Here is a 21,515-nt window from a genome sequence, read left to right on the forward strand (position 1 = left end):
CTCTGCTAGGATGTCCCATTTTCTCACGTGGGTCATTGTATTGATGTTCATGTTCTATGTTAAGAAAAACATGAGATTTGAACAGTTTTTCTCCCCCTTAAGCAAACAGAAAAACAGCAGCATTCAAACAGTAGTTACAGCTTAGCTGAGGATTGTAACCCATATGTGTGTAAATACAATATTTTTATTTCAACTGCTTGAAGCTGCTGAAAACTTGCAAGAGAAGAATCTACTTACATTAAAAAAAGGGAATTTATTTTATTCAGCTGTGCAACACCAGTGCTTTCAGATACAGCATCTTGCAGTGGCATAGAACTGGATTATATTCAGTGAAAACAGGCATATTGTTTTACAGATAGATATATTTTTATAGAGATACAATTATAAACATGCACACAGAGAGATATAAATCTAATACACTTCTCAGTTTTTTAGATACATTATTTTTAATCTTGGTTGTTAAATGCTAAATGTTGTCGTTTCTATAAAATTATTTTCATAGGTATGTCTTTCAACATTTACTTCCCACACGAGTTAAGTTCATCTTTGTATGTATATTTTTTTTGATTTTCCTGAAATTCAGAGTAAATGTCCAATCAAACTGCTACTTGATTGCAAGCTAGCTAATTTAAACTATTTTGGTATTTCCATGTTAAATTCTCATTTACTGGAGTATAGGGGTACCTTGTCCCTTTGGCTTTTATGTACAGACTTTGGAAAGGTATAGTTGACTGTATGGAAGCTTGACAATTTTACATCTTTCATTCCGGTTTACTTTGTAGGAAATTTTGTAATTGATACCAGCAACACTGAATTGTTTGACCTAGAGCGTTCTTTGACAGAAGCCATTATGACATAAGTCATTATCTTCACATCTAACTCGAAATTGATTGTCTGTATGGTCTGGTTCTATGCAATTCGTGATAAGGAGGAAATGTCTATAAAGAGGTACCCACATCATTCAAAGAACATTTGGTAATAATACTTTCCTTTGAGTATCTGAGTAGCTGAATATGTTCTCCATGTAGGAAATGTGCTCTGGATCTTTGAAGCACGTGGAATCACTGCAATCTCAGTAACATCCTTACTCTGCTACAGCAGCTATTTAATAAAGGTTTATTATTAGCTTTTTTTGATAGGAGAACAAAACTTCATTGCTTGTGCTTTCCTCATTCTTTTTAGAGTCAAAGCAATTGTTCTATACCCTGTGTAGTGGTATGACATGAACCTGTTGGCAGGAGCCTAACTTGAGACCGGCAACCGAATGTGGTGATGCTTGTTTCTTGAATGTCTTGATTACTAAATCTAAATACCACATTTTTTTCTACTGAAAACTATTAGAGTCGAGATTCTGCAGATGATGTTAATGGATTCTCACAAGGGTGTGTGCCTGCTGACTTGGACTGTACATTGCTGAGTGGAAATGAGAGTCAGACTCAAGTGTGAGAACTTGAACAGTGAAGTTGTTGGGTGAAACCACTACCAATAATTTAAAATGTGAGAAAACAGCAGCATTAGTTGTAGTACAAGGTTTTTGAAAATATGTTTGTAAAGGACCAAAGTCAGAACTGTAAATGCCACGTGAAGTCATTTAGTGACTTTTGTGTAGTAAACGTAAATGTCTCCTTTTCTGAAGAGAATTTTCTCTTTTCTAGGAAGCTTCCCAATACATTTTCACAAGGCAATTTGCCAGATAACTGAAACAAATCTAGTTATTTTACCGTGAGAGTGATGAGGCCCGGGGTCTTTGAAAATTGCTTATTCTGATTACTGTAATAAGCAACACTACTGTCCCTCTTTTTAAAGATCCTTATAAAGAGCATGCAAAGCTTCCTTAGTGATCTTTCTGTCTGGTTTTCTTCTTAATTTATCTTTCCAGTCTTTAACAATCCTCCATGGCTCTGGAGGAAAACATTTGAAAAGGCAATAGTTAAGCTTTTGGACTCAGAGGATTGCTTCCCTAATAGTGGCAACTTCTAGGCTAACCCCCTGATATCTGTCCACACCAGTAACACCATGCATTGGGAGATTAATGAGTTTTATTTCTTAAGCTTTTATTTAGTGCTTTTCCTACTCATGTCCATGAGATCTTGTAATTTCCTGTGTTCTAGCTAATAGACGAATTTCTGGAAATTAGATGTGAGGGTTTTTTTCCCTTTTTTTCCCCATATTTAAAGAGCTTTTTCTTGTCTGCAGTTATTTATTCAAACTCCAAGTAATATTCTCAAATCTCTACAAGCAACTTGTAGTACTTCAAGTGGCTTCTCAGACATGCCATGACTGTGTCACCCTGAAAACATGCAGTCATGCCATTAAACATTTTCCCATAATAATTAAGAAGAGAAAGGCACAATTAATGTTGCTTTAATAATAAAATTTGGTCATTGGCAGGGATAAGGACAGCAGAAAGATGTTGGAGAAAGATAGGGATTCTAAACTAGAAATCCCTTTGTATTTCTTGTAGAGAAGTATTTCCTGCCATGCTGTTGAATCATAGTGATTTCTGTAGATTATCTGCATGATATAGAAATGAAATATTGTACCGTTGATAAGCACACTGCCTGTGAGAATGCTGTCTTTTTCTTATCTGTATTGCCTAGTCAAAAGTTCTTCAGTATTTAGATGGAAATGTCTGATATACCAGCCTATATATACACATGTATATATAAAAATAAGGAAGCGCTAGTCACGTCTTCTTAAACTATACTGAACATTCATAGTAAGAAGCCTGTGAACCTACTGTCTGTAACACCAGTGCACACAAAGATAGTAACATAAGCTGTCAGGATGCTATATTAAGAGAATAATGAGGGAATAATGAATATAAGTTTCTCTCCAACACTTTCAGTGGAGTTACTGGGAATTTTGGTTAAAGGCAAAACTGCTTGGTACTTTCTGGCAACAGCTGAATTAAGCAATGCTAGTTTTCCATTTTTCTTGCTTGGTACTCATTTTGGAAGGGAAATAACAAATTTTCAATTTTAGGTGTATCTCAGCTTTGCTAATAGTATACAGATCTGCAAGAGCCAAACTCTGTGAAGAAAGAGAGATATTAAGTTCCTCAAAGACTGCAAATAATATATTAGAATAAAAATTGCTAATCAATGTTCATGTCCTCTTGACCTCTCTCTTGAACTCATTCCTAAAGTCTTAAGTTCTGGAATTCCAGAAACTCTGATGGGGAGCTATGTGGACCTTTATTGTGGCCCAGCATGATCTTTCTGATTAACTGCTTGGCTCACTTTTACTACATAGAGCAGAATATGCATATAGATACAAATGTTTAACTTAATTATTTTGGATCTTTTTCTAATTTGTAAAGAATTCAGACTGTATATTCTAAGATATGTTGTTGCATTCACTTTTATGAAACAGAACCACATGAGAATAAGTGTGGAATCTTCCAAATTTTTTCAAAAAGTAAAATATTTCAGTGTAAGAACTTGATTTCATCCTTATGTTGTATTGTTGGAAACCAGCTTGATACTAAAAATGGACTGTAGGAAACAACTTTTGTTGCGTTTGTCATGAAGTTTATAGAAAGGTTACAATTATTGGTGCAATAGTAAAATTCTGTTAAAATTCTTACAATGGAGTCCTCAACGTATGTGCTTCTCTGAGTTGTGCTGATGATGCCAGCACCCCAGTCATGGCCCTTAGGTCAATCAATTCTGAACTAACTACATCAACTCACTGTTGATGAAGCAATTTTTATGGTCTCATTACAAAGGAATGAAAAGGAAAAAAAGAAGAGCATAATTCTCACTATATAATTTTATTTTTTTAAACACTTTTTGTCCAATCAGCTGGATTTTGTTCTACAGTACAAGGAATAAAAGACTAGTAAATAGTAGGTAAAATTTTAGGCATGGGTTTCTACCATTGCTTTTGGAAGCTAAAGTTTATTCTGTGTGTTGAAACTATTTTAATCTCCAGTCACTAGCACATCTTTGACTTCTGAGTGACTATTAGTTTGAAATATATTTCAAAGCTCATGCTTGACAGCTATGACACTGTTCACTTTTTTATGTGAACAGACATTGAATTGCTGTTGTGGAAGTTGCTTTTATCCTTTTTCATTCCTGAGTGTGGGTTGTAAATGAGAGAGAGACTTTACTTAGCACCAGCAGATACTGCTTCCTGCAATTTTCATCCGTCCTTTAAGTGACTCAGTTGGGAAACAAGAATGATAAAGACATATTTCTAAAAAGTGATTGGTCAAAGCAGGACAGATTGCTCAATGACTCCATAGTCAAATATTCCATTTCCTTGGTTAATTAAGACTACATGTGTCTTTGTGTTGAAACTGTTAAGTTTACCATTTTCTTCTGTCAAAGAAATGCCAGTAAATCATTCTGAATAGTTTGAATGTTCACAAAATATAAGTAATGCTAGTACTTTTTTGCTTTTCTTTTAGCAGCATTATCCCCACATATATGTAATGGTTTTTGCTCTCTTGCAGAGCCTAGATCAAACACTTGCTCCCAGGTTTATTCTCACCTCCCAAAGCTATCAGTTGACACATAAATATACAGACCCATGAAAAGAGCATGTTTTGCCCTTATTGCAGGCAAATGTACTTGAATGATAATGCTATAGGAACAAAGTGAAGAATTTCTGTCAAAATAGTATTTCACATGTAAAAGTTAGATGAAGTTTCTACCTAGCTTGATTCTTCTGACTGTTGCCAATTTTTGAGTAGTAGAATATTAAAGTTGGTGTTTGCATTATTATGTATCAGTCTCCTAATCCTAATTTATAACAGCTTCTTCCTGTGTTTTCTATATGGACTTTTAACAAAAGTATGTGTGGTGTGCGTGTGTGTTCTATTCTGGTTTTAGAATTTTATCCTTTTGAAAACTCATGAACAGAAATACAGCTCAGTTTTGCTTAGCTAGAAGACCTTTTTACGTTGATCTGCTATCTTTCTTCTCAAGCTCTTTCTTTCCTGAAAAGAAGAAACCAGAGCTGCTCCTGCTGTCCCATTTTCCTTGCAAGGATTTTTATCTTGTTTGACTTAAGCTTTGGGTATGAAAAAATTCCCTGGCCCAGTGTCTTTCAAACTTACTTATCTTGGTTACTGTAATAAGCAACACTACTGTCCCTCTTTTTAAAGATCCTTATAAAGAGCACACAAAGCTTCTTTAGTGGTATTTCTGTCTGGTTTTCTTCTTAATTTGTCTTTCCAGTCTTTAACAATCCTCCATGGGTCTGGAGGAAAACATTTGAAAAGGCAATAGTTAACCTTTTGGACTCAGAGGATGGCTTCCCTAATGCATTGGGAGATTAATGAGTTTTATTTCTTAAGCTTTTATCTAGAGCTTTTCCTACCCATGTTCATGAGATCTTGTAATTTCCTGTGTTCTAGCTAATAGACAAATTTCTGGAGACTGCAGTTGGTTCAGCTCATTCCTCCAAAGAGTCATTCTGCTACAGTCTTGCCATGTGTAGGAAGGAGCCCGTTTCCTCGGTGGGTTATTCCTTCTTATTTATTCAGCTCTATTAGAAATGAGATTCTCTGCTTGGTTTTATTTTCTAGATGAAATTCCCTGGTACAGATGGAAAAAAAAAAGTCTTATTGTTTGGATATTTCTTTTAGCCTGCCATAAGTCTGCTCTTTTATTTTTTTTTTACCTGTATGCAGAGGAGTGTAGGAGTCTCCTGCTAGACCTACCTGTGAGTTCTGGGACCTGATGATGAGCAATGGCTGACTGGTGTGATCTGAATTAGTTAGGAGGCAGTGGTTTGCTAGAGGACTAACTAGAGTGCTCTTGCAATGAGTTAACCTAAGGTCAGCAACTCTCGAGGGAAGAAGCCTTTTAAGTTGATAAGTGCAAAGATAAAGTTTATGCAGTAGTTAAAGCTATCTTTCTAAATTACCCTTTCTTGAATGAGAGACCCAAGTGGGCATGTATATATACACCTTAGATTTGGAGCTGAGTGAGGGCTCCTGATGATATCTTTAGAACTGCTGACAATTAAAAGTGATGAGTAGTAGGAAATTTTGTTCTAGCAAGAAGATATATTTTGCAGAAGCCTTGCTTAAATGCAGATGGTACGAGCATTTCGCCTATTCTAGTAACTTGATAAGTAAGCAACTGTTACAGAGAATTTCTTGCTGATGCCTAGCTGTAATCTGGAAGAAATTGGAAGTAATTCCTTTGGCAAATATGATTCTGTAGTATAGTTTTTTTATTGTGCTACCTCTTGCTTTATTCCAAATGAGTGAGTATTAAAAAATACCTAAAGAATGGAGAAGTAATCAAAAGCATTATATTTCCATAAAATAGAATTCAGACTATTGTATGAGACTGGAAAGAGCAGATACTAGAATTATGAGTCAAGGTCAGTACATTTAAAAATTTATGCAACATCAGCATAAACTGTTAGCTGGATAGATTTGACATCTTAATTTCGTACTATCCTTGTTTTAGTATTGCCCAATGAGACTATGACAATCATGGAGGACAGAAATGAAGCATTGGTACATAAAACAGTATACTGTATGCTTTCCTGCTCTTCTTAGTGCTTTTTGTTACAGGCAAGAAGAATGACTTCCGTGAAGTTTTTAACAGTAAACAAACCAGTTTGAGGTTGTTCTTGGGATGTGAATGCAGTCATGATTCTACTTCTGATTTTCCATATTAGAAGATATTGTTACTTCTAGGAGGTGCCAGTAGATTCTTGCTAATTTAGGATGCCGATTCCTGTTAATTGAAGGACTCAATGGCTTCTCTTATGGTAGAAAGAAGTTGGAAATTGTACTCTGACCATGGAATCTAGAGCATCTAAGACTGCTGTTTGGCTGGGATTGTTTATTCTTGTCAACAGAATAAACTTTAAAAGTACTTTGGGATGTGTTATTTTGTCAGAGAATCTCTGGGTTTTCAACTTATTTTGGAACCAGAAAATGCTTATTGTTGAGAAGGAATTACTTGAGAAGGAAGAATAAAATTCTACCAGATGTACTTACAAGCAGCATAATCTTTCTATGCAGAAGGCTCAAGGCTGTAAGGCAATTTCAGGTCTGCATAAAGGTGAAAAACAATACACCAGTTTCTAGGCTTTGTAAGGCCTTAAGTCACTTTACTTGTATTCTAATAAGCTCATTCAAACATAGCAAAGCTGCTAGAAAATATAATGTTTGAGTATAAAGAAAGAACAATGCATTTTTTCTGGAAAGGGTCAATAATTCTGGAGTTTTTCCAGTCCACTATTTTAGTTAATCTTTCAAGCACATTGCAATACCAGGTTTTTTCCTCCCTCTTTAAGAAAAAGTCCTGAGCAGAAAAGTATGTGTACAAGCTGAATACCTATTTTAAAGAAGATTTTCTGTTCATCTAATAGATATAGAATGAGTGTATCTGTTCTTAAAATTAGAAATAGCAGTCACGTACATCACTTAAAGTTATGTAACCTTTATTAGTGGCAAATTTGTTAGGATGTTAAAATTTTCATGGTACATTTTTCAGTTATAAGGTCTTTTTTAGAACTCTAGAAACCTTGACTGTAAACTAACCAAGACTGAAAAGACTTTCCCAGTGTCATCAACAAAAAGTTATTTGCCATGCTTTGGAAAAAGTTTTGTACCTTTTTAACCTATTAAAAGAAAACCAAACTGATTGAAATTAACTTGTGTAAAGAATGCATAGAGATAGAGGCCAAGTAATAATTCAAATTTTAACACTGCAGACTTTTAGAAGTGGGTCACCATTACCATTGCAGAAGTGAGTTTAGACATTGTGTTTAATGAAACTTAATATAAGTTTAACTGAGTAGTTACTTTTTTCTTTTCATCTGAATTGCTGAAAGGTATTCCTACTAATGAATCAGCTTTGCCTAAGGTTATTTATGTATACAGCTAAAAGTTTTATTCAAATTTGCAGAGACAATTCTGAAAAGAGTTTTTTATTACTTTTGAAACATGTTGGAATTTAGTTTGGTTGTATTTCTATTTTAGATTTTCATCAATATAGTAATGGTTAAATTAAATAATAGAACAGTAGAACACAATAAGATGGTGACAGAGCATGTAAAAACCTTAACTGCAAGAGTGCATAGTTTCTCCTTGTTCATTCCTTACTCATTTGTTTTTTTTCTTTCATTGATATGGTGTATACATATATATGTGTATAGTTTGCTGTACTTTGGTATCTGCATACATCATTTTCTTTTGTACAGGGGTATGATCTCTAAATTCACTTCAGTTTCTAGCTCTTCCCTATACAAATAGATCTTCAAATCTTTTTCTTGTAAAATACCTACAAGGCTCAGGTTTTTAATTGTATAGTAGACATAATAATGAGATGTGGACTGAAATAAAACACAAACTTAAATGCAACTACAGAATTTAAAAAAATAATCAATTGAAAAAAGGCAGAAAAACAGTTTTCCTTGAAAAATGATGATTTATTAATTTCATATACTATATTTTTATTTGCTCAATCGGACAAAAACATACATAATGTGGAAATGAGAACTACAAAGCACCCTTCTTGTCAACTAATGCATTATCATTCAGAGACTTGTGAAAGGGTAAACAGATGTTTACCATGTTCTGTGTTATTGCTTTACAAAGCAAACAGTTGACTGTTTCCAAATTTCTATGGATCTGTTCTTCTCCAGTTCCTAAATATAGTCATTGTAGAATTTCCCTACTGGGGAAAGTGTACTTAAATACTCTTGCCACTCAGTATTATAATCTCAAATGGGAAAGACAGTGAACCTAAGCTGCAATGTAAACTTGTAATGTCTTTCACTTTGTTTAGTAACTACTAGTTTGATCAAGACAAAAATTATTTTATATCAAAGAGTTTAAAGTATGCTGTTATTTTTTCCTTTTCAAGTCAAGTTTGTAGTTGTACATAATTGTAAAACACCCTATAAAAATATTTCTAGAAGCATAGTTAAATGGTGATTAACATAAGACATCTAAAATATACATCATCCTCAAAATTGCATGCTTTTGAAACATCTTCGACTCTCAGCAAAAGACAGGGCAGGCAAGCATTAACATTCAAAGATTTCTTTCATTATCCATACCTCAAAACTACGATCAGATAGAAACACTTTACACAGAAACTACATTCCCACTGTAGAAATATCTTCAAAGAGTCTATCTCTCAGCTTCACTTTGTTTCTTGGATCTTTTCAGGTGACATAAACATGATAACCTTTGCTCAGCACTTGCAAAATCACACACAGGTTTTTCAATGCACAGAGAAATCCCCTTTCAGTTAGGATCAAAACCTAGCACATTTCTCCTTTCCATTATTTGATGTGTTAATTGAAATGGAACAATTCAAAAAATGGTGCAGTAAATTGAGTGTATACTTGAGATAATTGCAGTAAATATTAGTTTCATCTGCCAAAATAGTATTGAAAGCTCTTATTTACAACATCTGAACCTTGACACTGCTGTTCATACTCAACTTCCAGTAGGTTAGGATTCTGCATTAATACATGCAGAGCTTATTTTTGATCCTTTGAGTTAAAGGATTGCAGAGGAAATCCTTTCTCCCTCAGTAAGTGAAGGAAACATCTCATATCACTAGAATACATTCAACTGGATCACAGGTCTCTTCATGTACCTAGTCTGCTCTGTGAAATGGTTTAGCATGGATCATTTGAAAGACTGGTGAGGTTTTGGGGAAAAAACACACACAAATGTTTATCTTCATACCCACTTGAAATAGTAGGAAGGAGAATTTCATAAAGATAAAACAATTCTTTACCTACTGGGTTGGCACATCTGTGGGATGGGACGCTGAGGGAGATGTAAATGAAAGGATATAAAGCAGTTATCTATCCATACCTCTCCTTTTTGGCACTGCGTTCTTTCAGGTTGTGTCATTACTTTCAGTGTCGCATTATTATATTTCTGCAATTTTCTGTGACTTCTTCAGTTACTTTGAATTCCTCAGAGTCCCTTTCTCCTTAGAAAGTTCTTACTTGACCCTTCTTTGATGCATCTTCCAACTAATCATGTTCTTTGGGGAAAGTAGCAATTGTAGAGTCTCTGCAAAGAATTGTACTCTTCAAGAAGACCACATTACACTCTTTCCCCCTTTTTGTTAAGCTATACTCTTGTAAAAAAACATGCAGACTACAGTACTTCTGTAGTTTTAAAGAACTGAATTAGCTGTGTAATTTTTGTTATAAGACATACACATCTACTTTTTTTTTACAAGTTCTAGCTAGAGTAGCATGTTGAAAACATTCAAATGTGTAAGAGCAACATTTTGCTACTGAGTTGAGAACAAACAAAAAAGAACGCTTTCTCCTATGTGTGGTTCTTGACATTGCAATTTTTGCTTTGTTTTTTGCCTTGAAATTGAAAAAAGACTTATGAGTGATAGTAAAAAGAACACCTGACTGCACACAGTCATGATAAAAAGCCACAATTACTTGTATATTCTGTTTTCATCTTCTGATTTTGTATAATTAATGTAATATCTATCAAGATTTTATTTTTTTATTTTGTTAACTCCATATTTGCCATAAAAAAATCCATAGAAAAAAAAGTGTGAAGGTTTCATTGCATTACATTTTTTTTTCAGAAAAAGAAGATATAACAGAGATCAGTATAGAATCTATTCCTGAATTAGTTAAATACTTTAAAATTTGCTCAGTGTTAACCATGTTGGCCTTGATTGACCCAATTTATGTACTCAAAACTTAAAAAGTATGTGAACCAAAGATTTTCAAGCTTCAGAGATTAGAAAAAGTGAAAGTAGCCAAGAAAACAACTAATTTGAAAAGGAAAGAAAAGGGAAAGGGAAAGGGAAAGGGAAAGGGAAAGGGAAAGGGAAAGGGAAAGGGAAAGGGAGTAGTTGGAAGGAGAGTAGTTGGTTCTAAAGTGAAGGCTATACCTGTGTAAACTTCCTCAGATTAAAAAATGTTAAGCTTGGGATGCAGGTAGCAGTCTCCCTAGAATACAATTTGTTCAGTTTTGTTTTAGTGTTGAGATGTACATAGAAGTCATGTCTTAGGTGTCCTGGTGCAAATCTTTGGAATGGAGAGCATCCTGTTTTGCAGGGGGAAGCTAGTCTCTTATATGAGACTGTGAATGAGATGAGACCCGCTCATAGTAAAGGAACTCTTTATAAGGATAGGAGGTGGCAGATGTTGGTAGTGAAAAGTTACAAAAAATAAGAAAAACTCTTTTAAAATATTGGCAACAGTGTTTGACTGGCATAGTAGGCAACAAAATAAGGAAATAATGTACAAGAACTTCTGTGCTAGGAGCCCTAAAAATAAGAGGTGGAGCTAGACTGCTTGGCATTAAAAACAAACTTGATGCACACCAAGCAACAAAATGACCTGGAGGAAAAATGTAACTTGTGGGGTACAGTGTTGCTCACATACTGGCTTTGCGGAGTAGGATTACCTGGTAAGAGAGTGTCACTGTATGGAAAGAATTAAGTATATCAGACAGCTATTTGAGAAAAAGGAAGCACTGTGTAATGCAATTGGATAGAAGTCCTATATGTTAGTAGTAAATAAGTAGCAGTGAGGTTGTACTACTGATCTTTGCATCAGTAATGGAGAAATGCAAAGTGAGATTCAATGAATTGTGGAGGACAGGCCATAATCATGGAAGATTTCAACTACCCACATAGACCCTGCATTATTATCTTGCTAAGATGAGATGTATAGATATGAATTTGGTGTGGAGTAAGTAGCTTTTCTTGAACAGTCAGTCTTGGGAAGCAAAAGGAAAAAATACTGCTTTAGATTTTGAGTGGCATACAGAATTTAGTTCAGAAAGCATTGTAGAGAAAGCTGTAGTAGTGAGAAGCATAGAATTGTGCAGCTTTGAGGTAACCTCTGGAAACTGTCCAAGATGCTGCTCAAAGCAATGGTAGTTTGGTAAAGTTGCTTAGGATCTTGTCAAATTTTGACAAAAGGATGGAGGAGATGGAAACTAAGGATGGAGATTTCAGAAGATTTCTGGGCGACTTTTCTAGGATTTGAAAAAACTGAATGAGCAATTTCTTTTTATATATAGTTAGATTTTATTGTATGCTAATGATAACCATTGGCTCTTATAGCACCCACTATGCTCCTCTGAGAAAAGTCAAACTCCATCTCTTTGACACCCTTGCATCAGTTAGATAGCAATAAAATCTTACCTTCTCCTAGTGCAGAGTAAACCCAGGTCTTTCACCTTGTCATCATAAATCATGTTCCCAACCTCTGACCATTTTAGTACCCATTTGATAAAAATCTGGCAGGTCAGTGTCTTTCTTGAAAGAACCCAAAACAAGATATATCTACGTATGCAGTCTCAGGCACACTGAATAAAATAAATTTTGGAAACCTACTAACTATACTTGTGCCTGTACAGCTAGTATGTTATTAGCCTTTACCACAAAGGCATGTCACTAGTCAGTGTTCAACTAATTGCTCAGGACTCCACGTTTTCAGCAAAGCTGCTGTCTAACCAGTTGGTGTCCTAGAATGTCCTTTGAAAGGAGATATCCTGGCAAGACTTTGCCTTTGATAAACTTAATGAAGTTCGTGTTAGCCCGTTTTTATCTCCTATGAGATCTCTCTGAAAAATAGTCCAGCCCTCTAGTAACAGTTATTCCCATCAGTTTTATGTCATCTGTGATCTTGCTGAGAGGCACTCTAACACACCTTTGTGGTTGTTATAAAGACAGTAACCCGAACTTGATCTAGTGCAGTTCCCTGAGGGGTGCCTTTAATTGCTAGCTGCCAGTTGGACTCCATGCAACAAATCATCACCCTTTGTGTCTAAAAGTCCAGCCAATTTCCCACTCACCCTATCTAATTTTCAATTTAAATCTCCACTATTTGGCAATAAGGAGATGGGACACCAGCTCAAGTGCCTTGCCAAATTCAAGATGTTGTCTTCTCTGCCTTTATTCTTATAGCCAGTCATCTCCTTACAGAGGTGGTCAGATAAATCTTTGCTAGCTGTTTCCAGTCATCGTCTGGTCCATTAGATAACTGGACATGATTTGCTCTGTAACCTTCCTAGGTGTTGTGGTTTAAACCCAGCACCACAGAGCCACTTGCTCACCCTCTACCCCACACACCTCCACACCATATGGTGGCATAGTGAAGGCCTCAGTGAGGAGAGAAGATAACCAAGGGCCTTGTAGATCGAGACAAGTGCAAGGAGGGCTCACTCAACAATTATGATTCTGGGCAAAATGCTCAACATAGGGAAGAAAACAAGGCTAGTTCAGTCCACCAACAACTAGAAACAGAACAGACAGAACACAAAAACAGAGCAGGATGATGGGAAAAATACAACCAAACCTTTAAGACTACCTTCCCCCCACCTCTCCCCTTTTCCCAGGCTTAGCTCTCTGCTCCCAATAGCTCTGCCTCCTCCTCCCTCAGCAGTGCAGGGGGACAGAGTAGGGTGGCTGTGGTCAGTCCATCACAGATGATCTCTGCTGCTCCTTCCTCCTCAGCAGAGGACGAATCCTCATATCCTTCCTCTGTTCTAGTGCAGGTTGCTCCCCCTCTACCATGGTGTTCTGGTTTAGCAAGGAGCAGCTTTTGCTTTGTAACAGGGGGAGCGGGTTGCAGTGAAGACCCAGTAAAGAGTTTGTGGACTCTCCCCCGGCTCCTGGGTTCAGACCCACCTCCGGCCCGGCTGGGCCAATCTGGCACCTCTGCCATCACTATTTAGGGGACGGGAATTGGAAGGCGAGTCAGGAGGTGTAAGAGTGATACAAGATGGAGGCGACCACGCGGACCCTTCAGCCAGAGAAGGAGGAAGGAAGGAGAAGCAATAGACCAGAGACCCTTCTGCAAGCCGTGGCGAGAATGCAAGCTGTGCCCCTGCAACCTATGGAGACCCATGGCAGGACCGAGAGTTACCAGCAGCTCCATGTGAGTGAGCCCGGATGGGCGAGGGACTGTGTGGGGAGACAGCCATGGCCCAGGCCGTGCTGGAGAGCCTGCACGCCGCAGAGCAGCCCCACACGAGAGGCAGAGAGGAGCTGCAGCCTTTGGAATAAGTGCGCGTCGGAGCAGCCCGTGCAGGGCTGCCGTGTGTGTGTTACCCCACGGACTCGCAGGGAGCATGGGTGCAGAGCCCACCTGTCCTGAGGAGGGACAAATGCCAGAAGCTATCGGGAACAGACTAACTGAAACCCCCACTGCCTGCCCCCTGAACTGTTCAGGGGGAGACGAGGTAAAAACACCCGGATCAGGGCTCTAAGCCTGGGAAGAGGGGAGGTGTGGCAAGAAGGTGTTCTTAAAAGGCTGGTCAGACTCTTCATTGTTGTATTACTCTGTGTTTTATTTTGGTTATGTTTGGGGTTTTATGGTTATGTTTTAGTTGATGTTGCATTGTTTTCTGTTTTCTTCCCCAAGCCGAGTAGTCTGTTTTGTCCTGAACCTTAAGAGGCAATTAAGCTCTCCTTGCCTTTAGGCAATTCTCCACCTCTTCGGTAATTGAGGCCAGTCGTGGTCTTTTGTTCCCTGATGGGCCTAAACCAGGACACATGGGGTCCTCCACGAGCTGCCAACAGATCTTACCCCCACCATTGCCTTCCATGGGTTGCAAGGGGACAGCAACTGCTGTCTCACCACAGGTCGCAGGGGACTTGGTGTTCTGGCATGTCTCCTCTCTTCCCTCTGAAGAGACCTTGAGGTCCACATGATTCCTTCTCTCTCATCCCACTGCTTCCACCACCTTCATCCATTCTTCCTATTTCTTCTCCTTAAAAAGTGACCACAAAGACAGTCAATTGACTCAGCCCCAGAGGTGGGTCCCAGTTAGAGCTGGGGAAAGTTCGATGTAACTTCATACAGAGGCTACCACTGCAGCCCCTCTCTTGTTACCAGATATGGTTCCACACAAACCCAACATACTAGGAAAAGAGATGAAGCCTGTATTTCCCAACATCTATACTTTATGAAGGTGGGTTCTTGTGATGTTTGCCTTTTTTTGTTGTTTTTAATAGATTTCATTAGCAGAAGAGAGTGGACCAAATCAATTAGACTGAGTATTTTCACTTTCCAGAGAGGGAACCACATAAAAATGAAGTAATTAGTCAAAAAGACTACAACCCCCCAAATGCTAGAACAAGTGGTACTGAAAGCCTATGAACAGCTGGAGACTGTTAAGAAGGATACTGTAGCTGAAACCAAGCTATGAAATATGTGCTACTGTTTAAAAAAAATAAAAAACCCACAAACTTCAACCGACCTACACGCCAAAATAGTCTTTAAAGGCTTTCTGTAAAGGACTCAGTGCTGACACTTTTGTGCCCCTCACAGAGAAAAATGGTCAGCATTTAAAACTTAAGCTTGCTATGGTGAGAACAGGTAGGCCAATAAAGAATAGCAGAACAAATGCAATTGGAAAATGAGAAGACTAAAAAGGATCTTGAAGAGCAATTTTCAAAGACACTTAAGCTGTGATAGTGAAATTTTGCTTAAATAAAGTGAAAAACCAGCCAGTTAGCTTTGCTTAATGATAATAGTGTTAAAAGGTGCACTGGGTTTACAAGGCCATAAAGGGCAAGAGAAAGTCTACCTGTGAAGGCAGCTGAGTGATCCTGAAAATATTTTGAATCTTATGTGTTATGCAAAGAAAATTAACTGTTCATGTGACTTATTTTTTCTTTCTACTTCATATGCTGCAGCTGAGTCAGAAATGCATTTATGTTGTTTAGTCCAGCCAGCAGTGAAGCACCATGAGAGTCTCTTGCCCCCCATCACTCCCACTCTTGTTAGGATGACAGAGGTCCCAGTGAAATGAGAGGAAAAAAGATAACCAAGGATGTTGTGGATTGAGACAAGGATAGGGAGGGCTCACTGACAATTATGGTTCCAGGCAAAACAAACTCCAGTGCTCGACTTAGAGAGGAAAGTAGGAAAGTTTATTCTACTACTTACAAGAAACAGAACTGAACAAAACGCAAAAAGAGAGTAGGATGAAGAGAAAATTACAACTAGCATTTTAAAATCTCCCTCCCTCATCCCTCCTTTCTTCCCAGGCCCAGTTCACTGCTCCCTTTATCTCTACTTCCTCCTTGCTCAACAACTCCCAGGGGGCCGGGAATGGGGTATATGGTCAGTCTCTCACAGGTGGTCTGTGCTGCTTCTCTCTTCCCAGAGAAGAATGACTCCTTGTATTCTTCCTCTGCTCTGATACAAGGTCCCTCCCCCAGGACACAGTTCTTAACGAATATCTCTGGTGTGGATTCTTCCCAACAGTTGCAGCTTCTGCAGATACAGGGTCCCTCCCACAGGACATGGCCTCTTCTGGGCATAATTTTAATGAACTTCTTTCTCTGGCAGGGATTCTTTCCCACAGTTAAAGCTTCTATGAATATGGGGTCTCTCACACAGGATATGGCCTCCTCTGGCTGTAGTCTGATCTTTATTGAAGTGAGTCACTGCCCCTGACGTGAGGTCTTTAATGAAATGCAAACAAATCACTGCTTCACCAGTCCTCCCTGCAAGATGCAGGGGAATCTCTGCTATAGCACAGCTCCTCCTCTTTTCTCTTGCTGACCTTGGAGTCCACATGGTTGCTTCTCTCTCCCTTACCACTCCTTGCACCACCACCAGCCAGAAAAGAAGGGACAGAAGGAAGAAATAGGAAGAAGCCTCCTCTTCCAGCTTCTTCTTAAAAAGTGATCATGGAGGTGCCTAATTGTCTCAGCCCCGGAAGTGGATCTGGCTCAGAGCTGGGGAGAGTTTTGAGCAACCTCTTATAGGAGCCATCTTTACAGCCCCTTCCTCCTTACAAGAAAAGGCTGTCATGTCACACCATGACATTTGGCATATAATGTGCTTTAAAATGCTGTGTATACTAAAAGATGTCATGTTTAAAAAAAATCCTTTCCTTAAGTTAGCAGATACTTTGGCCTGATTTTCTCCGTGCCTTACTTCAGAGGAGTTTTGCGAAACATAAATTTCTCGTGAAGCAGTTAGGTGCTGCTGTTCAGAGTACAGCAGAAATGGCTGTGAGGCAGTTAGCAATCCAGCCTTCAGAACAGAGCTAGAATAATGTGTATTTGTATAGAATATGAGGTTATCTTCTAAGCAAAATCTGCATATTAGATGACTGCCCTCTGTTCTGTGTGCTGTAGGATACTAGGCTAAACCAGATGGGGATCTTTTTTGCTAATATATAATTAAAGATTGTGTCAGAGAACATAGGTATAAATGAATCAATTAAATTAACATATTTCATTCTAGTATTTCCCAATTTTAATTTCAAACTTTAGTGTCGTATTCTGGCAACTTTGTTTGTATGTAGTTTTAATAACATGAAAAGCAGTAGTTCAAGTATATTGTTGTACAAACTTTAGCTGATTGAACTACAGAATAAACTATCATCGTAATACATTATTGGATCAGAGCTGGAAAAAAAAGGAGGAGAGATTTTGGTAATAATTTTCTTAAATAGTCACTGGAAAGAGGAGTGGTAATACATACCTGCACAAAGTTGGCTGGTTGGTTGTTCTGAATACTTATTCCCATCTTAACAGTATTCCACCTCCTACCAGTCTGCTTTTCATGTCAAGCATTTCTTTTCCTAAAATGAACTGTCTGAAACTTCTCAACCAGCATTTCTGAATTTTGAATTTTACTTATCTGTTTTACAAATGACTCCTTATATTTGAAGTATGCCAAGTGTCATCAAATTAGAACTAATTCATAAGTGTTGACAACATTGTCCCCAGTAATATATTTGTATGGTTTTAGCTTGCTATTTTTAATATCTATATGATAGTTCTGTGGTTCTTACTTTTTTATTTCCTCTTTTGTAGACTAAATCTTGAAGATGAATTGTATCAGATGAAAGGACATCAATCTGTAGGTAAGTTTGAGTCTTTGTCAGTTGAGTGGATAATGTATTACCATTGCCTCTCCCTCAGTCCTCTGATTCTTTGTGTTACTCTGTTCCTGGATGATCTGGGAGAAGTTACAGTCCAACTGGGTGTCACATCTTCAGGCACAGTATTATGAATGGAAGGGAGTTGGAAACTTGGAGAGCTACTCTACACATTCTTAGCAATAAAGCTTTGCTGTTCTTTGTCCCAATTTTCTACAAGTGATTGTTTTATTTTTCTGTGACCATGTTGGCCATTTAAATGAAAAAAAAAAAAGCACCAGATTTTTTTTCCTTTATTTTAAATTTGTTTTATATTATCTGTAAAACTAAAGGGAAATACCTGGCTGCTGAAGACTGAAAGTTACTGGTTTTTTTCCTATTACTCCTTATGTGATACTTTCACAGCCCCAGACAGAGCTGAAGGGAACTAGTGAACATTTCAAATACTGGCTTGAAAAATCACTTCCTTGATCTTGCCCGTTTAATCAGTCTTTGAACAGAGAGAAGTGGAAAGGCAACCAGTGATGAGGAGTTGAGGGCTTGCTGAGCAAAAATCACGCGTTTCTAAAAAGTAGTCAAGTGCCTGAAACTGTTAGTTCTGAATATGTTTAATGCTTTAATAATTATTTCTTCTGGTTTTTTTTCATTATGTTTTCAGGTTAAAACATATCCTCTGTTAAGAGTTTGTGAGTGGATACACACTTTTAGTTTGATTATTGGTATGGTGATTAATTATTGTTACAGTGGGACCGAGAAGAACAATTAAACTACTAGTGAAGTGTTAGGCAAATTTTATGTACCTCTTCCAACATTTGTTGCCACAGATATCATTTAGACAGTAAATTTTTTATAAGCAAAATCAAGTCCAAACATATTTATTAAGCAACACTTTTTGTTAGCACATAGGACAGAACTGCTTCTAGCAATTTCCAAACTTTGACTCATTGAAGTATAACAAAATAATTACCCAGTCTATAAAAATTAGTGTACTTCTTGTTCCCCTAGGGTATTGCAGTTTGATGGATGCTTTTATCAGTTGGTTGACATTTCTAGAAGACTACGCCATAATGGCTGGAGCTCGATGTCCATCTTGGAGCATAAATGGCTATATATGAGCAAACTTTGCTCATGCACTAAGAAAATGCATACACCCTATGCCCTAAAGTGGACATTAAATGGCTTTCTCTTGCTCAGCTTTGTTATCTGCAGTTTACTGAGAGTTCAAACTTGATGTGGTCTAAACCGACTTTGTTAACAATTTTAGGAAGCATACTTTTTTTTCTTAAAGGAAATCTGACATGAATTTATTTAGCTTGTCAGTTATGTTGGAATTCACTTTCACTTTAGTAGGTAAATTTTGAAAAAAGTGGCTGAGCTACCCTGTATGAAAAAAAGACAGACTATATCCTTTTGGTTGATTAGATACCACTTGCAGTTGAAAAGAGTATGTGCTGGATAGCTTTGTGCTCTTCTGTATCATTCTTCAAACCCTGCTGTCAAAGATGAAGGAGATGAGGGGACAAGAAAACTCTGCTCCCGCCTTTCCCAATTTTTTCAGTTGTCCAAGATGTCTCTTTTGCCATTCCTAATTATTTTTGGTAGTCATCATATCCAAATTCACTATTCATGCTATTTGTGTCATTATTTGTGTATGAATGTTAAGAATATATTGGCAGATACTCATGCCATTTCTTCCAAAAGCAGGAAAGTGTATCCATCTAATCCTATTTAGAAAAATAGCAAGTGCTTTATTAAAAGAAGGTAAATTGTTAGGAGACTTCTGAATCTAATGTGTCCCCAGCTCGTGTGAAAATGGAATTTCTTTCTTCTGGTCTTCACAGTGATTTTTCCACCAGCTATTTCAGACTTTGACTATCTTTGACTATCGCATGGGTGGCTATCACAGTGGCTTTCTGCACCATGGCACCTCACATCTGTCAGAGGAGTCCTTCACCTGGTGCATAACAGAGGCAAAAATGCCATTCTTTTGATGGTTCATGCAGGTTCTGTGTGAAGGACTAATATATAGGTCTGCTTTAAAATGGTAGTTTTTTTCTCTGAGTCAGAATGCTTTCTGTGAATACTCGTAGTGAACTACAGTATCACAGTTCAAGTACCATTAGTGAGTGCTAACTCAGCATCAGATTTGGTGACTGTTAATTAGGAATTGTTACGTTCCGAAGCTGACATATTTTCTCAATGGGATGTAAATATTCTTGTGCAAGATCACAATAATTTGATGACTAAAGATAGTGAGGTTTATGACTTGTTGGCCTGTTCCTTGAAGGAGAGCTTAGTATATTTTTATGTAGGAGTATGACAGTTTACCTGTATGTCTTACTGAGTAGACTGATATAATGAATCTTTCTACTATCATAGACAGACAGACAGTTATAGGCAATGCTGTTTCATTGCCTCGCTAACCAATTTCTGTGAACAATTACATAACAATTAAAAGGGAGGAGGGGAGAAGAGGCCATTTATTTTCTACTTGATAGAAGGGGTTATGCATCAGTAATCTTTGGCTTTTTGTTATGTTGCTTGTGACTTCTGTGATAATACTGAACATTTATAATCTTTTCCATCTGTCTTGCAGTAGTATTATTTATTCACTGCATATAGTATGTTTATTTATAGTTTAAAATTGTATTTTAATACATCACATAATAAACATAACACCTTGTGTGCTTTGATCAGCTTCTTTGACTATGGGAAATAATTTTTCTTTTCAGTGGAGTACTGTAAATGCTGATATAAAAGCTGCAACAGACATTCAAATGAGTGAATATTTAGAAAAAGATGAAAAGCATGTTCATATTATCTTTGTGTGTTACTTAAAGAATGTTGTAAATGTATGCAATACCACTGTGCTGGGGGACTGCAGTCTGAAATAACATGGGAACTAACATATTAATATCAAGGTAAAGGTACATATTCCCCAGATGCATAGTTTTACCTTTTTCAGCTTTTATTATCTTTAGAATAGTGTTCCATTTATTTCATGAATACAGAAGTATTAATTGGCCATGACATGTTCCAAAGACAAAAGAAAGGTCTAATTCACTCTAACAAACTTGTTAGTCACTGTTTATATCAAGAGGATTGTGAATCTACAGAGAGTAACTGTTTTCTTCTGCACTTGCTTTGTTTATAAATCAAAAGTTTTTAAGTGACCTGCAGTGTCTGCTTGTAGTTTAAAATGATATTTCTGAAGTAAACCTGCACCATGTAGCACAGATATTTATCCCTTAAGAATGAAATGTGAATTTCCTGGTGTTTTTTACAGTGTTGAGATTTTTTGTTCTCTAATGTAATATTTAGTATTCTAAGAAACAGTCTTTCTGACATGTGCAATTGCTCATTTCAGTGAGCAGTGGACAGTTTATGAATGCTAAGCTCTTGGTTCAAATCAGGAGAATGTATTTTACTTCCAATTTACAGTACATATTAGAGCTTCTAAACTTTTTCTTAGCATTCTTCTGCATGAATAGATCCAATATTTAACTTATCCTTTTCTTGTGGGATTTTTAGTGCCTAAAGGGCATAATTTCCTGAGAGTCATTTCCACTTCCATTAATTGTATCAATTTCTATTTGTTATTAATTTACTGTATTACAGTGGAATGATTTGTGTGATTTCTCTGGTGAAGTACCATGATCTTTCACTTAATGAAAAA

General features: G+C 37.2%; 1 protein-coding gene across 6 annotated transcripts in view; it reads left to right on the forward strand.

Annotated features, from left to right (window-relative positions):
• CNTLN (centlein) overlaps nt 1–21,515 on the forward strand; it is a 267,553-nt gene that overhangs the window by 181,884 nt on the left and 64,154 nt on the right. For all 6 annotated transcript variants that reach the window (XM_062018635.1, XM_062018636.1, XM_062018632.1 and 3 more), the window contains one exon: nt 17,775–17,824. In XM_062018635.1, coding sequence (XP_061874619.1) covers nt 17,775–17,824 — 50 coding nt within the window. The remainder of the gene's footprint in view (nt 1–17,774; nt 17,825–21,515) is intronic.

Source organism: Colius striatus, chromosome Z (assembly GCF_028858725.1).
Source record: "Colius striatus isolate bColStr4 chromosome Z, bColStr4.1.hap1, whole genome shotgun sequence".
Taxonomy (NCBI): Eukaryota; Metazoa; Chordata; class Aves; order Coliiformes; family Coliidae; genus Colius; species Colius striatus.